Here is a 22,288-nt window from a genome sequence, read left to right as displayed (position 1 = left end):
CAGGGATGCTGGCCCATGTTGACTCCAATGTTTCCCACAGTTGTGTCAAGTTGGCTGGATGTCCTTTGGGTGGTGGACCATTCTTGATACACACAGGAAACTGTTGTGTGAATAACCAATAAGTTTTGCAAGTCTTGGCACCTACTACCATACCCTGTTCAAAAGCACTTAAATCTTTTGTCTTGCCCATTCACCCTCTGACAATCCATGTCTCAAGGCTTAAAAATCCTTCTTCAACCAGTCTCCATCTACACCGATTTAAAGTGGATTTAACAAGTGACATCAATAAGCGGTCAAAGCTTTCACCTGGTTCGTCTGTCATGGAAAGGGCAGGTGTTAATGTTTCGTATACTCTTGTGTATAACGGTCACCGACCTTTACATTACACCCATTTACACACGCTTAACTCAGGTCAGAATTAGGAGCTTTGGCGTGCCAGGCTAAACTTCCCTGCCGTTTTGGTCCGGTGGCTTTCACATAAGAGCGAACTGGTGCACATGTACAGACACTGTGTGTGACAGCAGTCTAATCTTGCTCGTTGCGGTGCTGCTGTGCAAAGTCATTTCGCTCAATACCTTTAAGGCAACAAGATCTATAAACTTAAGGGTGTGCAGACAACTAAACAGTTACAACACTCAATGCAAAAGTGTACCCAGTTCAAGTACAGCGTCACAATTGTGGAGAGAACTTAATAAAAACTAAAGCAGGGTATAATGTTATGGGCCAATCAAGGTTTGTTTATTTAAGAGACCGATGAGAAAATGGGGAGACAGACAGGAGGGAAAGACAGGAGAGAAAGACAAGTTTCTTTTGACTGTATTCAACCAAATCATTCACACACACCCTTCCCATCCCATATTATACAACCACCCACACACAGAGCCCTGCTATTCTCAGTACTCCCCGTCCTTTTAGCCTCAGTGGTCAGCCTTGTTCAACTGACTGAATGACAACCCGTGAGGAGTGATGCCTTGTCTTTAGAGAACACAAAACATCATTACGACATAAAATTAGGGCAATCAAGAGCTAAACCTTATGAAAGCTTACTAAAAAAAACAACATTGCTCATCGGTAATTGGCACAAAGATTAAGAGCAAGAGAGATTGAACAATTACACCCAATGCCCCCCCCTCCCCCCGTGTCAAATGACTCAGAAAAAGAAATAACACCAGTGATGAACTGAATACATAAACAAATCTATAATAACAAATCAAATGATGGGTGGTGGTGGTCCCCATTACTAATGGGACACTTCATGATTTGGGCAATGAGGTCCCCCTATCTACTTCCCCAGTCAGATGAACATGTGGATACCATATTTATGGCTCTGCATGCAGTTTGAAGGAAGTTACTAACTACTACAGGCTAAATTGCTAACTAGCGTTAGTTAACGAATGCTCACGAAACTACCTCTAACTTCCTTTGTACTAGACAATCGAGACATAAAAATGGTAGCCCCAAGCTCATCTAACTCTGGGGAAGTAGATAAAGGGCAATTGCCAAAAATCCCGAAGTAACCCTTCACATTTCGATAGAACACGGTGTGTATTACTCATTTCTCAGACAAATTCAATTGTAATTCATTGCACACACACAGAACACCTGCGCAGGACAGAAAGCGAGGATGGGGTGTTGCGCAAACTGCTTTTATGAATACATGAGGAACATCCGAGGGAGGGGGGGGGGGGCAGCACATGTAAACAAAATATGCGGGTGCCTTAGCCTAGCAGTTCTTCACGAGCAAATAAAACAGCCTTCCTCACCATCTGCTGCAGCAATAGCATCTGTCTAGCACTTGGACATGCAACCAAGAGCTGGCTCGCGTGTTCTGGGTGTTTCGTACAGAGAAATGTGGCAGCGAATGGGGCCGTGCTAATAGCAACGTTATAGTCGGTGGCTATGTATGTAGTAGAGGAATGTGTGGGTCAAACCAGCAATGCTACTTATGCACAGTGGTCAGCATGCAATGCTTAAATGCATGTTTCATCACACTTGGAGAAGCAAAAGAGTTACAGCGAGGGGAAATTAGAAGCCTGTGCTTTTCCTGAACATTTTATTATCTCTGAGAGTAAAGAAAAAAACAGACAAATAGGTGTTAATAGGCTCCGTTAAGTCTCCGTACATCACCAGTTGCTCTTGAACATCAATAAATATATTGTGAAGTGTTTGCAATGTCACGACATCTTGGGTTGTTGTTTCATCTGGATAGCCAAGCTTGGGTTGGTTTATGCCAGGGCCAGAACTAAGGGGAGAAATTAATCAGAATGACAAGATGGACTAACGTTCACATTGTAAAACGCTCAGATACACATAATATAGGCCATTTCTAACAAACATGAGTTTGACGTAGCACAAGGACTACCAGCAGCTCTATTCATGGACATTTCTATTGGCAATGTTCCACAACATGTGCCTAACTGAACGTGGCCCTAATGAGGCGACTTCATACAAGAAGAAAATGGACAAGAGTACTATACTTACCGCTTATAGCTTCCTGGGCAAAGTACTTAACATCCATATCTGTGTCTGTGTCTAGTTTCTCCAGGACTGGTTTCACCTCTGTCTGCAGAGCACTGAGAAAAACGAAACATTTCACACAGGGCACACATTTTCCACACCCTCCCGCTCCATAATGGATAAGCTGACTGCAAGGAATTACGGTTGGACATGGAGATCTGGGCCGTGTTCAGTAGACGCAAAACATACCGTCACAGAATAACTCAAATGAGCATCCTTAATGGGCCAGTTCAGGCAAGAGCCTCATCGGTTTCATAATTTTTTGTGCCCACTGAACACAACCCTGATGTAGACTGTGGTCAAGTCATCGGAGATGGTTGTTCAGGTAGGCCTGAACGAGATGAACGAGGGCTTTGTGATGGACGAGGAGGACGTACTTGCTGTCAAGGACGGGGCCGATCTTCTGGAGGGACTTGGCCACATTGAAGCGCACGTTGGCCACCTGGTCGTTGGACATCTTGAGGACCACAGGCAGCATCTGCTTAGTGGTGATGTCCTGGCCACAGACCTCAGACAGAGCCTGGGGTGGATGACATAAAAACCAACAATGCATAAACAAATGATCGTTAGACACAAGTGACTAAATTACTCTGGATGAGAGCATCTGATAAATGCCTAAAATATCAGATTTAAAAGTCATGATAAATTACCAGAATAAATGACGGGGACAGTAAGGTACCTGCTAAAATAGTATAATTGTTTTAGAAGTAAAATGTTGGCCAAAAATTACTTGGTTTAAATCCATCTGAGGTTTAGGAGATTAACCCTATACTACGAATCAGGTTAGAAGCGTAAGAGAGGTAACTTTGATCAATTCAGGGTTCAAATCGGGATAACTGGTCATACGAAAGTGGCTGACCTTTTAGCCATTTCTATGTCAACTGATCCTTCAGAACTAACCTGCTCCAAGGCAGGCCACTAACTCCACTTACCCTGAATGAAATGACTGAGCTGCGAGGTGAGGACCAATGAAATCAGATTCCCTCCCTTTCGCAAAGTTTGCGTCATCATTCACGTAATTTGTGAGAGACGAATGAAAACACATTTTATGAATGAAATGGGTTATAGTCATATCAAAAAACCCATCTCACTAAACATTTAGTAATGACAGCAAGCATAAGAAAGTTCACGCATAGTAAAAGGTTTATATGACATAATACCATTACTTTATAGATGGGGGGGCGCGGGGGGGCAGCTGTTTGTGCATTGATAAGCACCCCAAAGTCAGCATTAACGATATGTAATAAAAATATGCACTTTAATATCCTACTTTATACCACAGCCTGCGAAATTTGCAAGAGCGTCTCTTTCAAGTTGATTTCAGCAAAAGTCGTCACCGACTCTCCCATGGATTGATGGTTCAGCATCAAATCGAATAGTTTGGCGTTCAACTAGCCATGTGCGACATGCATGCAAAGTTACAAGCCTGCTTGAGACGGCGGCAGCTACATGATCAATATCCACCGTGGTAATATGACTAGCTAACCTGAGTAGATCTAGCTTCCAGCGTATTATACGCCTAGTGTCTAAGGGTTTGTGTGTGGTGTACTTGTCAGGAGGACTCACGTTGATGCAGAAGAGCGTGGTCATCCTGTGCAGGTAGTTGGGGTCGTTGGCCATGCCCAGCACCTTGGGCACGATGGTGTTCTGGGCCCACTCGGCTCCAAACTTCTCCACCAGCTTCATAAGGTTACAGGTGGCTGCCTCGCGGATAGCGTATACTGTCGAAAACACACACAGTTTGAGACATTGGCCTGTAGCACTAGATAAACTACTAGGCCCAACTATTTCTAGTAGTAGGTGTCAAGAAACAAAAAGTGGTCAGGAAAATAAAAAAAGTGTTATGTTTTCCTTAATAGAACTAGGTGGACTTAGCGTTACTCAAATTAAATTGCGATCTAAAATGGTGTACAAAACTCAATTACACAGAGATAAACATATTCAAACTCTACAAGGGAGTAGGTCGTCAGTACACTACTCAGGAAAAACCTGAGTACCCGGCACTTGCAAACATTGCTAGGTTTCTTGGTTCTTTTGAGCGTTTTTCTAGCCATTTGGCAGCCATCTTTGGATTATTGTCAGTTTGTTTGCCAAATAACATGGAAAATCTCCCATTTGCATGGAAAACGTGTCCATCAGTAATCGTGGCTAGAGAGGCTAGTGACTGCAGAACTGCTCAAAACACTCAATTGTGCCCAGAATACAGTGACATAACATCTGGGTACACACAAGCCTGATTACCTGATATTCAATACTGGCTTATAAACAGAGCGAGGGAGACCAGTGGGCCTGGGTAAAACACATTTCTAACCCACTGACAAACCTGGCCCTTTGGCTCCTAATACAGCCATAAAGAGACTGCTAGAGAGCCTAGCTGGCGCTAGAAGAGCATTGCCATTGGCCTGTGGAACCCAAGGCTTTGGCGCTACAATAAGATATTAAAACCTGTGCGTGACTCTGGCCATGTCAGAAATCTGTCTGGGCAACTTCTTACTAAAACTACATACGGTGTACTAATCATACTACTTTGAACGTACTGCTCAGTATAAATGCAGTAAGCCACAAACTAGGCACACCCATCCTGAGAAATGTCATCCAATGCTTAATTGCGCCGTTTCCCACAATTCTTTCATTTTGGTACAGCCCATCCTCTTATCAGCTGTTGTCAAACAAGTGGGTTTGAAAAGACGCTTCTCTTCCTTAATGTGCAGCGAATTCTACTAGATGAAGCCAAAATGAGGACATCCTGACATTTAAAAGCAACATCTTTATTGTTGAAATGTCATAACTTTCTTCACTGAACAAAAATATAAAATGCAACATGTAAAGTGTTGGTCCCATGTTTCATGAGCTGAAATAGATCACCAACACTTTCCAAAAACACACAAAGCTTATTCTTCAATTTTGTGCACAAATGTGTTTAAATCCCAGTTAGTGAGCATTTCTCCATTGCCAAGATACTCCATCCACCTGGCAGGTGGATTGACTTTTTCCGTGTAAACTCGGATTTGCGGGCCAAGCGGGTAGCCATGGCTATGTTTTCAATGTTTTTATCTTAGAGGCTTGATTGTCTCAGACTTAAAACACTTCCGACGAGAGTTATAAAAATAAAGAAAATGGGGGAAAAAGTGACATGGGTAGCGACGTTTGATCATGTTAGGAAGAAGATTTGTATGGCACCATATATATGACGAGCTAATGTAAAAGTCCATAATATCAACAAAAGGGCCAAATGGACATGGAAGGGTAACCGTTTTGGGTGTAATTTTCTCTTACGCTATCGGTCATCAATAAAGTGCGTAACCAATAACATCTTATACTTCAGAGTTTTGGCTGAACGACATCAACATACAGCTGGCTGGTTACACACTGTATCAGCAGGATAAAACAGCATCGACTCGTAAGACAGGGGGGGTGGACTATGCATATTTGTTAACAGCTGGTGCACGATGTCTAAGGAAGTTCAGGTTATGCTCACCTGAGGTAGAGTATCGCTTAATAAGCTGTAAACCACACAATCTACCTACAGAGTTTTCATCTGTATTTTTCATAGGAGTCTACATACCACCACAGACCGATGCTGGCACTAAGACCGCACTCAATGAGCTGTATTTCGGACTTTAATGCAGGGAAACTTAAATGTGTTTTACAAAATTTCTAACAGCATGTTAAATGTGCAACCAGAAGAGGAGATGGGGGAGGACAAAACAACTCTAGACCACCTTTACTCCACACAGACGTGTGCAAAGCGATACCTCGCCCTCCATTTGGCAAATGTGACAATTTTACCCTCCTGATTCCTGCTTACGAGCAAAAATGAAAGCAGGAAGCACCAGTGACTCGATCAATAAAAAAGGGGTCAGATGAAGCAGATGCTAAACTACAGGACTGCTTTGCTAGCACAGACTGGAACATGTTCCGGGATTCTTCTGATGGCATTGAGGAGTACACCACATCAGTCATTGGCTTCATCAATAAGTGCGTCGATGACGTAGTTCCCACAGGCACTGTACGTACATACCCCAACCAGAAGGGATGGATTACAGGCAACATCCGCACTGAACTAAAGGCCAGAGCTGCCGCATTCAAGGAGCGGGAGCTTATAAGAAATCCCACTATGCCCTCCGACGAACCATCAACCAGGCAAAGTGTCAATACAGGACTAAGACCGAATCGACGCTCGTCGGATGTGGCAGGGCTTGCAAGCCATTACAAGAACAAAAGGGAAGCACAGCCGAGAGACACGAGCCTACCAGACGAGCTAAACTACTTTATGCTCGCTTTGAGGCAAATAACACTGAAACATGCATGAGAGCACCAACTGTTCAGGATGACTGATCTCGCTCTCCGCAGCCGATGTGAGTAAGACCTTCATACAGGTCAACATTCACAAGGTCGCAGGGCCAGGCGGATTACCAGGGCGTGTACTGCGAGCATGCGTTGACCAACTGGCAACTGTCTTTCCTGACATTTTTAACCTCTCCCTGTCTGAGTCTAACACCAACATGTTTTAAGCAGACCACCATATTCCCTTTGCCCAAGAACACTAAGGCAACCTGCCTAAATGACTACCGACCCGTAGCACTCACACGTGTAACCATGAAGTACTTGAAAGGCTGGTCATGGCTCACGTCAACACCATTATCCCAGAAACCCTAGACCCACTACAATTTGCATACCACCCTAATAGATCCACAGACGATGCAATCTCTATTGCACTCCACACTGCACTCTCCCACCTGGACAAAAAAGAACACCTATGTGAGAATGCTATTCATTGACAACAGCTCAGTGGAGCATATTGAGTGTGTCAAGTTCCTTGGCGTCCACATCACCAACAAACTAGAATGGTCCAAACACACCAAAACATTCATGAAGATGACAAGACAAAACCTATTCCCCCTCAGGAGACTGAAAAGATTTGGCATGGGTCCTCAGATCCTCAAAAGGTTCTACAGCTGCACCAGAGAGCATCCTGGCTGGTTGAATCACCACCTGGTACGGCAACTGCTCAGCCTCTGACTGCAAGGCACTACAGAGGGCAGTGCATACATCACAGTACATCACTGGGGCAAAGCTTCCTGCCATCCAGCCACCCTAGTCATAGACTGTTCTCTCTGCTACCACACGTTAAGCGGTACCGGAGCGCCAAGTCTAGGTCCAAGAGGATTCTAAACAGCTTCTACCCCCAAGCCATAAGACTCCTGAACATCTAATCAAATAGTTACACAGACTGTTTGATTTAACTGCAGGAATGTCCACCAGAGCTGTTGCCAGATAATTTCTCTACCATATGCCGCCTCCAGCGTCATTTTAGAGAATTTGGCAGTACGTCTAACTGGCCTCACAAACGCCGACCACGCAGGCACGGGACCTCCACCTAATAAGGCCCCTTTGAGGGGAAAACCCTTATTCTGATTGGCTGGGTCTGGCTCAAGTGAGTTGGACTATGTTCTCCCTGGACCACATCCCTGCCTAGTCATGTGAAATCCATAGATTGGGGCCTTATGAATTTTCCAATTGACTGATTTACTTATATGAACTCCGTAAAATTGTTGAAATTGTTGCACTTATATTTTTGTTCAGTATATTTAGCCTACTATTTAAAATTCAAGTACAGGTATTTGGACTGTGTCTGACAAATGTATAGGGAATGTTCAACTATTGACCCATCTGCATCTGGTTTCTTCTATTCTACAGCCATGATGGTTGTCCATAAAGCCAGAAGGGAAATGGGGGATATGGTAAGGTAGATTGCGTTATGCATAGCGGAGAAAATGCTTCGACACTGACAATGGGTCAGTTTCGCATTTAGGAGGTTAGGATTGGGGGAGGAAATCCTGATCCTAGCTTGGAAAAACTGTTGACCAGAGCTAAAGTCTTCCATGCTGAAATTTAAGCAGGTTTTCTGAGGACAAACAGAACCTAGTCTAAACACTGAGGACAGCTCTCAGAAGACATTTATTTCTAAACAAGATTACTAAAGATGCACTCGAGCGATAGGCCAACAACAGATTCAATCTTGCTGTTCAAGGCTTTATAGACTGGTTGGCTGACAATGTCACGAATATGATGCGCGCATCGATTTGGCTGAAAGGTGTGAGTTATGATTGAATGGTCAGATAGTTTAACAATAACAAGAAGCTGCCAAGTGGAGAACCACAGGTGGCTCGTTGGTAACGTGTGTTGTTTTGACTGATGTTTTGCAGTGCTTCCCCTATAATCAAATTGCCACTCATTTAAAGCAGTCCCCATAGTTTACCACGCCCCCCCCCCCCATATTTGCCAGTTACTCACAGACAAAGTGCATTCGGAAAGTATTCAGACCACCCAAATAATTAAAGGGCAACAGTAAAATAGCAATAGCGAGGCTATATACAGGAGGTACCGGTACAGTGTCAATGTGCAGGGGCACCAGTTAGTCGAGGTAATTTGTACATGTAGGTAGAGTTATTAAAGTGATTATGCATAGATAATAACAGACTAGCATCAGCGTAGAAGAGGGTGGGGGCAGTGCAAATAGTCTGGGTAGCCATTTGATTAGATGATCAGGAGTCTTATGGCTTGGGGGTAGAAGCTGTTTAGAAGCCTCTTGGACCTAGACTTGATGCTCCGGTATCCCTTACCGTGCAGTAGCACAACATTGAATTTAACTTGCTCAGCTAGAGCGGAGAGGGCAGGAGAGACATTAAGGAGAGCGCATTTCCCTGGCCTCTCCTCTCCCAGTCCAAGTCACTGGGTTCTTATCAGACCTTTGTCATTGGCACAGCCGTGGGGCTGAGAGCTGCAGCCTGACACGTGTCTCTCTCTCTCTCTCTCTACCCCCAAACCAGAGGATGCGGGGGAGGAGGGAAGCTGGAGAAGAACTGCTAGCTGAGACAGCAGCATGCGACATGATCCGTCTGGGACGTGACCCACCTCTGTCCAATGTTGGAGTCCTTCTACTCCCGCCGACTTCTCACGGTGTGGACACAGAAGTCAAATGCATTGAACAGAGAGTGGTGTGTATTAGTGGGGGGGTCTTACCGTGGTCAATGAGCCATGCCATGCAGAGGGTGTTCAGCTTCTCGTCAAAGAACTCCACTCCCTGGGGTAGAGATTAGAAGAGAATATATTTCTAAACAATTTTCAAATAAAATCCCAAAAAATAACATCCAAACATTGCAGTGGAAGCAACACTATTACTGAATAGTAATTGAGGGTGTTACTTTCTACATAGAAATCACAAATAAAGCTAGCTGAATTACTTACACGTTGCATAGATATTTTTTTTTTACAATGTTGGTGACCAGCACTTGCCCACCATGAACTGCGGAACATACGCATGGCACATTTGATCAAACGTAGTGCACTATGTAGGGAATAGGGTGCAAGGGCTCTGGTCACAAGCAGAGCACTATGTAGGGAATAGGGTGCCGTTTGGGACACAACCGAGGACTCACCAGCTGTCCGGCCAACAGGGGCATATACTCGATGATGGCCAGGCGGACCCTCCACTTGGCGTCCTCAGCCAGCTCCACGATAGCAGGCAGCAGCGACTGGGAGAGCTGGCGGATGCCGATCACCTCGTTGACACAGTCCAGGTTGGAGATGATGTTGAGGCGCACCTCAGGGCACTGCAGGGAGAAAGATGGGGATGGAGAAAAAGAGCAAGAAAGAGAGGGAGAGAGAAGAGAGAGCAGTGAGAGGGATCTCTTGTATGAGTCGTGGGGATAATTACATTAGGGAACATTACATGGCTTTCATTCTTGAAGGACATATGACCTTTTATTTCAAGTGTTCTTCAGTGGCAAAAATCTTTGCGACAGAAAATATGGGCTATTGCTTATGCTTCCCCATCTGCTTGTAATGACGCCTTTCTTGGCTCCAATCGCAACATGACATTAGCAACAACGGCTAAAAGAATTGCCAAAGACATTGCGCTCGTTCCCAACTCCTGCTGCCAGTCCCAGACCCTTGGTTCTTAGCCTCCGAATGTGCAGACACATTTCACATCAAGCTTTTTGTGAAACAAATAGGATACGACAGAGTTGGCAGCCAGCTGAGGGACAGTACAAAATCCAATAACTAAATATTTGGAGTAGAAATATTGACGAAAACAGATTATTTTTTATATCCGTGAGTCATTCGGGCTGTTTTGCAACTCAGTTGTCCGTTTTGACTGTAATCCTTTATGACACAAACCCTGTCAACTCAGCGTTGGCTGCAAGGCAAACTAGAACATCTTTTAATAGTAAGGCTGCCATAGATGACAGCCAATCGTATCTGTGTATTTGTGCACCTTTATTTTTGTTGCAGGGCAGTTTGCGTCATCTGCCCAAACCTTTCCACTCCAGTATCAATAAGCCACCAGAAATACAGTGCCTTAAATATACCCCTGGACCTTTTCCACATTGTTACATGACAGCCGTATTCTAAAATGGATTAAATTAATAACAATCCTCAATCTACACACAATACCCCATAATGACAAAGCGAAAACAGGCTAGAAATCTTTTTTTTTTTTTTTTTTTTACAAACAGAATTACCTTATTTACATACGCATTCAGACCCTTTGCTATGAGACTTGAAATTGAGCTCAGGTACATCCAGTTTCCATTGATCATCCTTGATTCGTGTCCACCTGTGCCAAATTCAATTGATTGAACATGATTTGGAAAGGCACACACGTGTCTATATAAAAGGTTCCAGGGTTGACCGTGCGTTTCAGAGCAAAAACCAAGCCATGGGGTTGAAACTGCCTCCCTCAATAGAGCTCGAATACAATTTGAAAAGATTTCTGCAGCATTAAAGGTCCCAAACAACAGTGGCCTCCACCATTCTTAAACAGAGGTTTGGAACCACCAAGACTCTTCCTAGAGCTGGCCACCTGGGCAAATTGAGCAATCGGGGGAGAAGGCTCCTGGTCAGGGGGTTGACCAAGAACCCAGTGGTCACTGACATAAACCATCTCTGCAACACTCCACCAAATCAGACCTTGATGGTAGCGGCCAGACGGAAGCTCCTCAGTGAAATGCACATGACAGCCCACTTGGAGTTCACCAAAAGGCACCTAAAGACTCAGACCATGAGAAACAATTCTTGATGAAACCAAGAATAAACTCTTTGGCCTGAATGCCAAGCATCACGTCTGGAAGAAACCTGGCACCATCTCTACGGTGAAGCATAGTGGTGGCAGCATCATGTTGTGGGGATGTTTTTCAGCAGCAGGGACTGGGAGACTAGTCAGGATCGAGGCATAGATAAACGTAGCAAAGTACAGAGAGATCCTTGATGAAAACCTGCTCCAGAGCACTCAAGACCTCCAACCGGCGTGAAGGTTCACCTTCCAACAGGACAATGACCCTAAGCACACAGCTATGAAAAAGCAGGAGTGACTTTGGGACAAGTCCCAATGTCCTCGAGTGGCCCAGCCAGAGCCCAGACTTGAACCCAATCTAACATCTCTGAAGAGACCTGAAAATAGCTGTGCAGGTACGCTCCCCATCCAACCTGACAGAGCCTGACGGGATCTGCAGAGAAGAATGGGGAAAAACTCCCTAAATACAGGTGTGCCAAGCTAGTAGAATCATACCCAAGAAGACTTGAGGCTGTAATCGCTGCCAAAGGTGCTTCAAACTAGTGAATAAAGGGTCTGAATACTTACGTAAATGTGATCAGTGTTTTAATTTGAATATATTTGGAAACATTTCTCAAAAAAAATGTTTTTGCTTTGTCATTATGGGGTAGTGTGTGTAGAGTGATGAGAAAAACAAACAATTTAATCAATTTTAGAATAAGGCTGCAACGTAACAAGCTGCGGAAAAGGTCAAGGGGTCTGAATAATTCCAAAGGAACTGTATGTAAATGTAGTCGGCTAGCGCCAAAGTCCTACTTCATGTGGATTTTGGCTGTGATACAGGCCACATTTAGGAAGGATATGTCAGAATGAAACCACACAGAATGAAAACCTCAAACAGCCTAACACCACTACAACAACTATCACCAGGAAAAAGATTCAAACCCTATCAGGGTCATCCCTTGGTTTATACTCCGGTAGGGAGCCAGTCAGGTACATCTGATCCTGAACAAGGCCAATAGCATTAGAGGATATTAAGGGGGTGATCAGATCAAACTCCAAGTCGAAACCAGTCCCTACCAGTTTCAGCCTATTTTCTGCCATTTGGTGCCTAATGAACAGAACGAATAGGAGAAGTAGTGACTGGTGTTTACCTCGTCCTTGAGCTGGGCCAGGAACAGAGGCAGCAGGTGCTCCACTGTGTTGTCTTTGCCCAGGATAGTGGACAAGCCCATGATGACAGAGGCCAGGGCAGATTTCACATGCTGGTTGGTGTCAGACACCAGTTCCTGTCAGGAGAGAAAGAGTCAGACATTTCAGTGGACAGGGACAGCAAATCAAGTATGTTCAAATAGGGCAATATTATATGACAATATTACTGCTACATTGATATTTCCCTCGAGAGAAAAGTGGCATCGGAAAAAAAAGTTAGAGAAGCACTATGACAATGTTCCTCAAGAGGCGTATAAAGTCAACATCCTGCCCATAGAATACGGTGCCGTTGTGGACAGGGTAAGTGCAAACTAGCCTCTGTGTTGAAATGAATCATATGTTTACACAAGCTGACCCGGCGCTGTGAAGCAAAATGTGCTCTACAGACCAGGCATTCACACTATATACACACACAACTGCTGTGTGTGGACACCCCTTCAACATTAGTGGATTTGGCCATTTCAGCCACATCCATTGCTGACAGGTGTATAAAAATCAACACACAGCCATGCAATCTCCATAGACAAACATTGGCAGTAAAATGGCCCGACTGAAGAGCTCAGTGACTTGCAACGTGGCACCGTCACAGGATTCCACCCAGTCTATTTGTCAAATCTCTGCCATACTTGAGCTGCCCGGTCAACTGTAAGTGCTGTTATTGTGAAGTGGAAATGTCTAGGAACAACAGCTCAGACAAAGTGGTAGGCCACACAAGCTCACAGAATGGGATTGCAGAGTGCTGAAGCTCATAAAAATTGTCTGTCCTCGGTTGCAACACTCACTACGGAGTTGCATACTGCTTCTGTTCGTCGGGAGCTTCATGAAATGGGTTTCCATGGCTGAGCACCCATACACAAGCCTTAGCCCACCATACGCAATGCCAAGCATCGGCGTGGAGAGGTGTAAAGCTCACCGCTATTGGACTCTGGAGCAGTTGAAACTCGTTCTCTGGAGTGGTGAATTAAGCTTCACCATCTGGCAGACCGATAGACTAATCTGGCACCTGCACAAATGCACAGTGCCAACTGTAAAGTGTGGTGGAGGAGGAACAATGGTTTAGGGCTATTTCATGGTTCGGACTAGGCACAATAGTTGTAGGGAAGGGAAATCTTAACGCTACAGCATTCTGTGCCTCTAACTTTGTGGAAGGCCCTTGCCTGTTTCAGCATGGCAATGCCCCTGTGTACAAGGCAAGGCCCATACAGAAATGGTTTGTCTAGATCAGTGTGGAAGAACTTGACTAGCCTGCAGAGCCCTGACCTCAACCCCATCAAACACCTTTGGGATTAATTGTAACACCGACCACGAGCCAGGCATAATTGCCCAATATCAGTGCCCAACCTCACTAATGCTCTTGTGGCTGAATAAAAGCAAGTCCCGCAGCAATGTCCCAACATCTAGTGGAAAGCCTTCCCAGAAGAGTGGAGGCGGTTGTAGCAGCAAAGGGGAGGGGCCAACTTCCTATTAACGCCCAAGATTTAAGAACGAGATACAGTGGAGCAAAAAAGTATTTAGTCAGCCACCAATTGTGCAAGTTCTCCCACTTAAAAAGATGAGGCCTGTAATTTGCACCATAGGTACACTTCAACTATGACAGACAAAATGAGAAAAGAAATCCTGAAAATCACATTGTAGGATTTATGAATTTATTTGCAAATTATGGTGGAAAATAAGTATTTGGTCACCTACAAACAAGCAAGATTTCTGGCTCTCACAGACCTGTAACTTCTTCGAGGCTCCTCTGTCCTCCACTCGTTACCTGTATTAATGGCACCTGTTTGAACTTGTTATCAGTATAAAAGACACCTGTCCACAACCTCAAACAGTCACACTCCAAACTCCACTATTGCCCAGACCAAAGAGCTGTCAAAGGACACCAGAAACAAAATTGTAGACCTGCACCAGGCTAGGAAGACTGAATTTAAGCAGCTTGGTTTGAAGAAATCAACTGTGTAAGCAATTATTAGGAAATGGAAGACATACAAGACCACTGATAATCTCCCTCGATCTGGGGCTCCATGCAAGATCTCACCCTGTGGGGTCAAAATGATCACAAGAACGGTGAGCAAAAATCCCAGAACCACACGGGGGGACCTAGTGAATGACCTGCAGAAAGCTGGGACCAAAGTTTTGACCTCTGTCATTGCCAACAAAGGGTATATAACAAAGTATTGAGATAAACTTTTGTTATTGACCAAATACTTATTTTCCACCATAATTTGCCAATAAATTAATTAAAAAATCCTACAATGTGATTTTCTGGATTTTTTTCTCTCATTTTGTCTGTCATAGTTGAAGTGTACCTAATGATGAAAATTACAGGCCTCATCTTTTTAAGTGAGAACTTGCACAATTGGTGGCTGACTAAATACTTTTTTGCCCCACTGTATTTGACGAGCAGTGTCCATATAATGTAATTTAGTGTTTTTCCTCTGGTTCTTTGCTCAATTGCTTTCATGAAAACAGTTTGTCATTTATCTGACATAAGTTAATAGCTGCACCGAGCTCATATACAATATTTCAGTCATATTTGGACCAGCTTTACAAAACAGTTAATAAGGACTTGGGATTTGACTAAAGTTGGTATAGGCTAAAATTGTACTTTTGTATTTTATGCTGCAGTTGTTCCTAGAAGAGCTGTTATTTCCCCAAAATGTATATTTCCTAAACAAAAGGGATGTCATTTAAACTCAGGAACCAACCAGTGCGTTCCAACACAGACAGTGAATAGGAGTTGTGGTGATTTGGTAGACATTTTAAATACAACATTGCCCCCTGCTGTCCAAAGGCTATACTGAGCTCAAGTCCTCATCTCCTCACAAGCCCCCAAACTACAATGCATAATATCCTCCCAGTTCACTTAAAAAAAGTATGGCCAAAAACAAGTTAATCAGTTTAACACTCATGCTAGAAATTGATTTGCGGGTGTCTAAAAATATCCGCTGCCTGCGCATTTGCACTTCTGAACAAAATAATTTGCTTAACTCCATTGTCGAGACTTCAGAACACATGACTGTTCGCCTAAAGCACGACAGCTTGATTTAAATAATAACGATGTTTTAAGAAGAATGCTTTTTAATTGCCTCTTCGTAAGTCATGGGTGCTAGGAGTTACAAGCTAGCAGAATAAAAGAGGGATAAAAGTGAACCGTGGCTGTTTTTTATATATACCTTGACACAGGGCAGAATGTGAGTCATGATAATGGTCTCTCTGCTGTCTTCTGGAAGATTCTCACAGAACTCTGAGGAAAGAAATGGGGTTTATAAATACTGTGGTCTTTTAGACGTTTAAAGCTTCTCATTCAAACAGTTATTTTTCATTTCAACAGAGGCTTTCTTTGACTGGCGGATATAGTCCATACACTCACCCTTGACCTTGTTGGCAGCGGCGGCTCGGACCTCAGCCTCGCAATCCTTTAGCAGGTTCTGGAAGGCTGGGACCAGGTCGTTCTTGGTGATCTCTGGGCCCACCGCTTTCTGGAGCTGTGGAATCAGTGACATGGCAATTAACATCCACCACTAAACCCTTTGTGTGAGACTCCATGACCAACACACTCAACTGATGGTTGGGAACACACAGGCTACAAAGTCCATGGTGGCAAGGTGGAAAGTGCACAAAACTATTTGCCATTGCCAGGCTTTAATTTGTGTAAGTTTCCTGCAAACTGTTGAATTGGACAAGGGAACTTCTACCACAGACATAGCAATTAACATCCAGCAGACATCTCCATCTACAGCTCTGACATGATCCCACCTTCAAACCTTACTCTGAGATTTGCTGATCAACACACTAAACTAATGGGATTTCAGGTCGGGAACCCAGGCTACCAAAGACCATGGTGGTGAGGGGGAAAGTGGTAGAAAACCTTTCAGTTAAGTGTGGTGCACAAAAAAAATGTGTGAGGTATCCTGAAAGCTTTCACATTGATTGACTGAACTTCTACATCATATTATTGAACAGTGGCAATATGTCCCATTTTATACTAAATGACAACAGAAGGTCATACGAGTTAGCAATCAATGTGTTAGTGTAATGAAGTTAAGTGGCAATGAGGACATTAAGAATGTACTACACTGGGGGACTAAGAACATTACAGGGCCCCATAACAGTCCTGCTATCCATGTCCACCCTACTTTCCCCTTGCAGCATTGTATTACTTAAGTTCAATACAGTAAAGCAACGTAAAATATAAACGCCTAGACTAAAATGACAGCAAATATCATGCAAATACCTGACAAATTATAAAATTCTCTCAAAATGCCCCTTTTCTCTCTACAAATGGGCATTCTAAAAACTACTAAAATAACCATTTTAAAGTGACCACTTGTGAAGCATTGAATGTCGTCCCCCATTGCTTCCATTCCAGGTTGGGTAAAGCAGCAAATATTTGAGGCATTATGGCTAAATGCAGCATATCAATGTTTCCACATGCTCACCTCAGAGAACTTGTCAGCCACCATGTAGCGGACCCTCCAGGACTTGTCCTCAGCGGCTTGGCGCAGGGTGGGCATCACCAGCGTCTCCAGGTCCTCCTGGGGCAGCAGTGTGGCGATGCTCACACAGGCTTCCACAGCCAGCAGGCGCACTGAGTCCTACAGGCAGGGGGAGAATGGGATTATTTCTCATTCTGTGCCAATTTAATAAAATGGTGTAACTGCTGAGACGTTGGGGTTAACAATAGCTAGACCCAGTTGTGAGTCCCAGGTGGGGCTACCTACTGAATTCACAGAAATATTCATCCATCCCCATTCAAAAACAGCTAATATGTATGGCCCATGTTATTTCTATTGGCCAGTCGATTTAGGAATTGTGTGGTAGAACTCCAGGCACTTCCCACCACAATGTCACAGAACGCCCTGTGTGCTTGTAGAGTACATGCATGTACCTGCTCATCGGAGGCCAGTGCAGTGAAGAGCGAGATGATGTCACTCTTGACATAGTCCAGCTCCAGAACCTTGGCAAATTCCCCAAGCTTGGAGGCTGCGGCGCGACGTACCATGGGAGTGTCATCGGAGCACAGAGTGCGGAAATGCCTGTGGAGAGAACATGCCACCCACCATCAGACCATAACTCCATTGTATCTCCTCTACACAAAAAGAGTAGCTAAACATCCCGATTTGATTGACTTGGGACTGGAAGGCTAGTATGTGTGACTACAGGAGATGGGGGCATGGGACCCCTGATATGAGACAAAGTAATGTCCGCAATTCTAATATTATGCTCCTAGTGCTTATAGTGGGGGACACATAATAGACCATATTTCAATCGCTAATCATGTCGAAACTACAACTCTCCTGATATAGCTACTCACTGGCGAATTTCAGCCTTGACGGTGCTGGACACGCGGGGGTAGCAGACGCTGAACAGGCCACAGGCAGAGGTGCGGGAGGTGAACCAGTCACCACTGGCCAGCCTCTTCACCAGGGGCTCAAAGTGCACCTCCAGGTCCACAGGAGAGTGCTCCTGGGAGATCTTACGCAGAGACTCCACAGCCTTGTCTCGCACCACCGTTTCCTCCACAGTAGCCAGGCTTTCCAGCGGTGGCTGCGGAGAAAGACACAGGGACATAAGTATGTGTATGTAGCGTAGCTGACTGGATATGTTGAGATAGGTGTATATGCATTGGTTAACTCTTTAAAATTGTGTTGTAAGGTCTATATGTTGATTATCTGTATGCATCTTATATGCTCAATACCAAATTTGTTTTTTAACAGATACGTACCAGCAGACAGTGAACATATTCAGGGCCTCCCACCAGCATGGTGAAGTTGCCCAGCTGCTCAGCCAAGGCAAGAAGCACCTCATCCTCATCATAGATGGTGTCTACAAGAGGTCAGGTGTTGAACATAATTGAAAGAGTGGGGGCACGGGGGATTGGCATGACAACACAATTAGATAGATGAATTCTACTGGCTTCAACGCATGCTATCTCAGAACAATTTCCAGCAAAGTGACAATGCTGGTTGTGCAACGTCCTGTGAATCTCTTTAAAGAGTGTTGACTCAGTCAGAATTATTAGCCTTTCACACGTCTTGACTCATGATGGCTGTAACTGGGGACTTAAGGTGAGAACATACCTGTGAGGAAGGGGAGGAGTTCAGTGCGGGTCCTCTCCACTCCAAGGGCCAATGCGATGGTAGACAGCTTTTTGATACTGTTCAGTCGCAACTTGGAAAGTAAACAATGCCAGATGATGTTATTACATTAAACTTACAAGAGAGGCCACCATTAGCCATAAAAAGATTCTTCACATTTCAGTGAGGCGAACTATGAAGACTATTTCAGATATGAGCATTTCAAAGAGAAATTAATTCCCTTTTAGGTGCCTTCCTACAAACATAACTTTTTTTCTAGAGTATAGATAACAAGTGTGTTTTGTAATGCTTTCAGACACCAAAGCCAGATGCAGATATATTACATAACTAACCATGTCAGTAGTTACCTAACTAACGTTAACTAGTTAGTTACAACATGAAAATAATGATCATCTCACTTCCATTACCAGGGTGGAGCTGGATGACTGGATAATGTCATTAGCAGATATATATATATATATATATGAGCTTGCTAATCAGCATACAGTAAGGTTGTGTGTACATTGTACGTTTTAATACTTCAATAAACAAGTAGCTAGGTTAATTTACAAGTTAGCATGCGAATTGGAGCTAGATAGCTAACGTTAATTAGTTAGTTCGCTGCTAACTACTGACTGTAGCATAGATAGCCCGGCACAATAGCTAGCTAAACAAGTGACCCAGTAGTAACTAGCTAACGTTAGCTAGCACCAGTTACTTTTACACACCGCAAAAAAACTAGTTAGTTACCTAGCTATACATTTTTGACAGTAACTAAATACGACATGCAGCTATTCCGTTTGATATTTATCACACCATGTAACACGCTTACAGCCAGCTAACGTTAGCCAGACTGGGTGCGCCAGGGCTGAGATTTCATGAACAGGCCAAAAGGCCTAACGTTAGTTAACGATCCTTTTTTTAAATCAGACATGTTTAAGTAAAATAAACACCACCAATATAATATCCCAAACGAACGTCTTATGATCAGAGCATCGGTGATTACCTGCACATCCTCATTACGAAGCTCATCAATGAGAACCGCGATGGGGTAGAGAGAATCGTCTCCATCAGCTCCTGCCATTTTGGATTTATGTTGCATTAAACGAAAAGCGATTCACTACGGGGTTTCTTATAAACAACCACCACCAGGGGCCTCCTTTCTCCACGGACTTGTATCGTCGTCACAAGTTACCACAGTTACAAATTCATAAACCCCGCCTATTTATTTTTTATTTTACTAGGCACGTTTCTACCATTCTTAAAATCAGATTTTAAACCTAACCACACTGCTAACTTTATGGCTGACCCTAAAACTTAAATTAAGCCCAAAAAGCACTTTATTTTCATGAATGTTTACGATATAGACCATTTTGACTGTAGCTTTGATGCGCGAGAGTATGATAGTTGATGTTCTCGCTGGATTTGCATATTCACCAAAAAGGCCCCGGAACCTGTGTATGGATCTGAGAAGTAATTTGAATAAGACTGAGCATTTTGTTGAGTTTCTTAGTTTACGTATTATGAGCATATTTAGATAGGAAGAGGCAAAGCAATGGGGATGATTGGGCCCGAAATCTATATTCTCCAGTAGGTAGCGTTTTTTCCCATATACCTAGCCAGGAGTTTTTGTTTGTAGGTCAATGAGAGAGCGTTTAATAGATCCCAACGGTGGGAGTGTCATAATACCCATACACCAAGCGGTCAAACTGGAAAACGGTTCCAATCTTTTATCCACCATGAATTTTTCCTATATGGGATTTTAGAAACAAATAAATAAGAACTGTGTTTCATGAGGGCTATTTCCGGCGCCGACAGAGATGGCCGCCTCGCTTCGCGTTCCTAGGAAACGATGCAGTATTTTTTTTTTTTTGTGTTATTTTTTACATTGTTATCCCAGGAAATCTTAGGTTTTATTACATACAGTCGGGAGGAACTATTGGATATCTTGCCTATGCCGTTCGGCCATCACTCATTCATATATTCGGCCATCACTCATTCATATATTCGGCCATCACTTATTCATTCCTTTACACTTGTGTGTATAAGGTAGTTGTTGTGAAATTGTTAGGTTAGATTACTTGTTAGATATTACTGCATGGTCGGAACTAGAAGCACAAGCATTTCGCTACACTCGCATTGACATCTGCTGACCATGAGTATGTGACAAATAAGATTTGATTTAACCATGACATGATGTTTTGATATCCATGTAAATCTCTTTCAGACACGGTGACTTATCAATATATTCAGCTCTATTTACTCAGATTCGAAAATGCAAATTAGCATCAAAGTAGACATCATGCAAGACTGCAAATCCCTGCATGTCATCTCTAGCTGACACCTTTACTAACATGTATTGTGTCAATTTAAAACTGGCCCAAAACAGTTCACAGAATTCTCCATTTAAATATACTACCGTTCAAAAAGTTTGGGTCACTTAGAAATGTCCTTGTTTTTTGAAAGAAAAGCATTTTTTTTGTCCATTAAAAATCTAATTGATCAGAAATACAGTGTGGGCATTGTTAATGTTGTAAATTACTATTGTAGCTGGAAACAGCTGATTTTTTAAAACGGAATATGGCTCTCTTGGGTATATTGTCAGAATCGGTTCAGCAAACGGGCTTCTCCATGCATCGCGCCGACAGAGATAAACACCTTTCTGGGAAAAGGAAGGGTGGGGTGTATGCTTTATGATTAACAACTCATGGTGTAATCATAACAACATACAGGAACTCAAGTCCTTCTGCCCACCCGATCTAGAATTCCTTACAATCAAGTGCCGGCCATTTGACTGACCAAGAGAAATCTCATCAGTTATAGTCATAGCCGTGTACATTCCCTCTCAAGCAGACACCAAGACCACCGTCAAGGAACCTCACTGGACTATATGCAAACTGGAAACCATACATCCTGAGGCTGCATTTATTGTAGCTGGGGATTTTAACAAAGCAAATTTGAGAACAAGTCTACCTAAATTCTTCCAGCATATTGATTGAGCTACGCCCATGCTCAAAACCCTCGACCACTGCTACTCTAACTTCCGCAATGCATACAAAGCCCTCCCTTCGGCAAATCTGACCATGACGCCATCTTTCTCCTTCCGTCTTATAGGCAGAAACTCAAACAGGATGTACCAGTGATGAGAACCATTCAAAGCTGGCCACGCTTCAAGATTGTTTTGATCAAGCAGACTGGAATATGTTCCGGTCAGCCTCAGAGAACAATATCGACCTATACGCTGACTCTGTGAGTGCTTTTATAAAGAAGTGCATTGGAGATGTTGTACCTACTGTGACTATTAAAACGTACTCTAACCAGAAACCATGGATGGATAGCGGCATTCGCACAAAACTGAAAGCGCGATCCACCGCAATTAACGATGGAAAGAGGTCTGGGAATACGTCTGAATATAAACAGTGTAGCT

The 22,288-nt window shown here is 43.6% G+C and overlaps 2 protein-coding genes across 2 annotated transcripts in view; both read right to left on the bottom strand.

Moving 5' to 3' along the window:
- Positions 1-22,288, bottom strand: part of si:dkey-103g5.4 (uncharacterized) — a 221,465-nt gene that overhangs the window by 196,421 nt on the left and 2,756 nt on the right. The window lies entirely within an intron of this gene.
- On the bottom strand, positions 712-20,034 carry ppp2r1bb (protein phosphatase 2, regulatory subunit A, beta b). Its single transcript, XM_035791494.2, has 15 exons — positions 19,868-20,034; positions 18,865-18,955; positions 18,510-18,610; positions 18,099-18,331; positions 17,673-17,820; positions 17,224-17,379; positions 16,155-16,269; positions 15,958-16,028; positions 12,730-12,864; positions 9,960-10,133; positions 9,544-9,604; positions 4,084-4,238; positions 2,895-3,037; positions 2,482-2,573; positions 712-2,242 (listed from the first exon to the last, which is right to left on the bottom strand). Exons 1-15 carry the CDS (start codon positions 19,961-19,963, stop codon positions 2,226-2,228), a joined length of 1,788 nt encoding a protein of 595 aa, XP_035647387.1. The 5' UTR covers positions 19,964-20,034; the 3' UTR covers positions 712-2,225.

Source organism: Oncorhynchus keta, chromosome 18 (assembly GCF_023373465.1).
Source record: "Oncorhynchus keta strain PuntledgeMale-10-30-2019 chromosome 18, Oket_V2, whole genome shotgun sequence".
NCBI classification, from domain to species: Eukaryota; Metazoa; Chordata; class Actinopteri; order Salmoniformes; family Salmonidae; genus Oncorhynchus; species Oncorhynchus keta.
This window is presented reverse-complemented; position numbering and strand designations above follow the sequence as displayed.

Coding starts and splice junctions, on each gene's coding strand:
- ppp2r1bb (XM_035791494.2), bottom strand. CDS start 19,963: ATGCAACATAAATCCAAAATGGCAGGAGCTGATGGAGACGATTCTCTC. Junction 16,270..17,223: donor TGGCTGACAAGTTCTCTGAG/GTGAGCATGTGG, acceptor CTGATTCCACAG/CTCCAGAAAGCGGTGGGCCC. Junction 9,605..9,959: donor CCCTGTTGGCCGGACAGCTG/GTGAGTCCTCGG, acceptor TCTCTACCCCAG/GGAGTGGAGTTCTTTGACGA.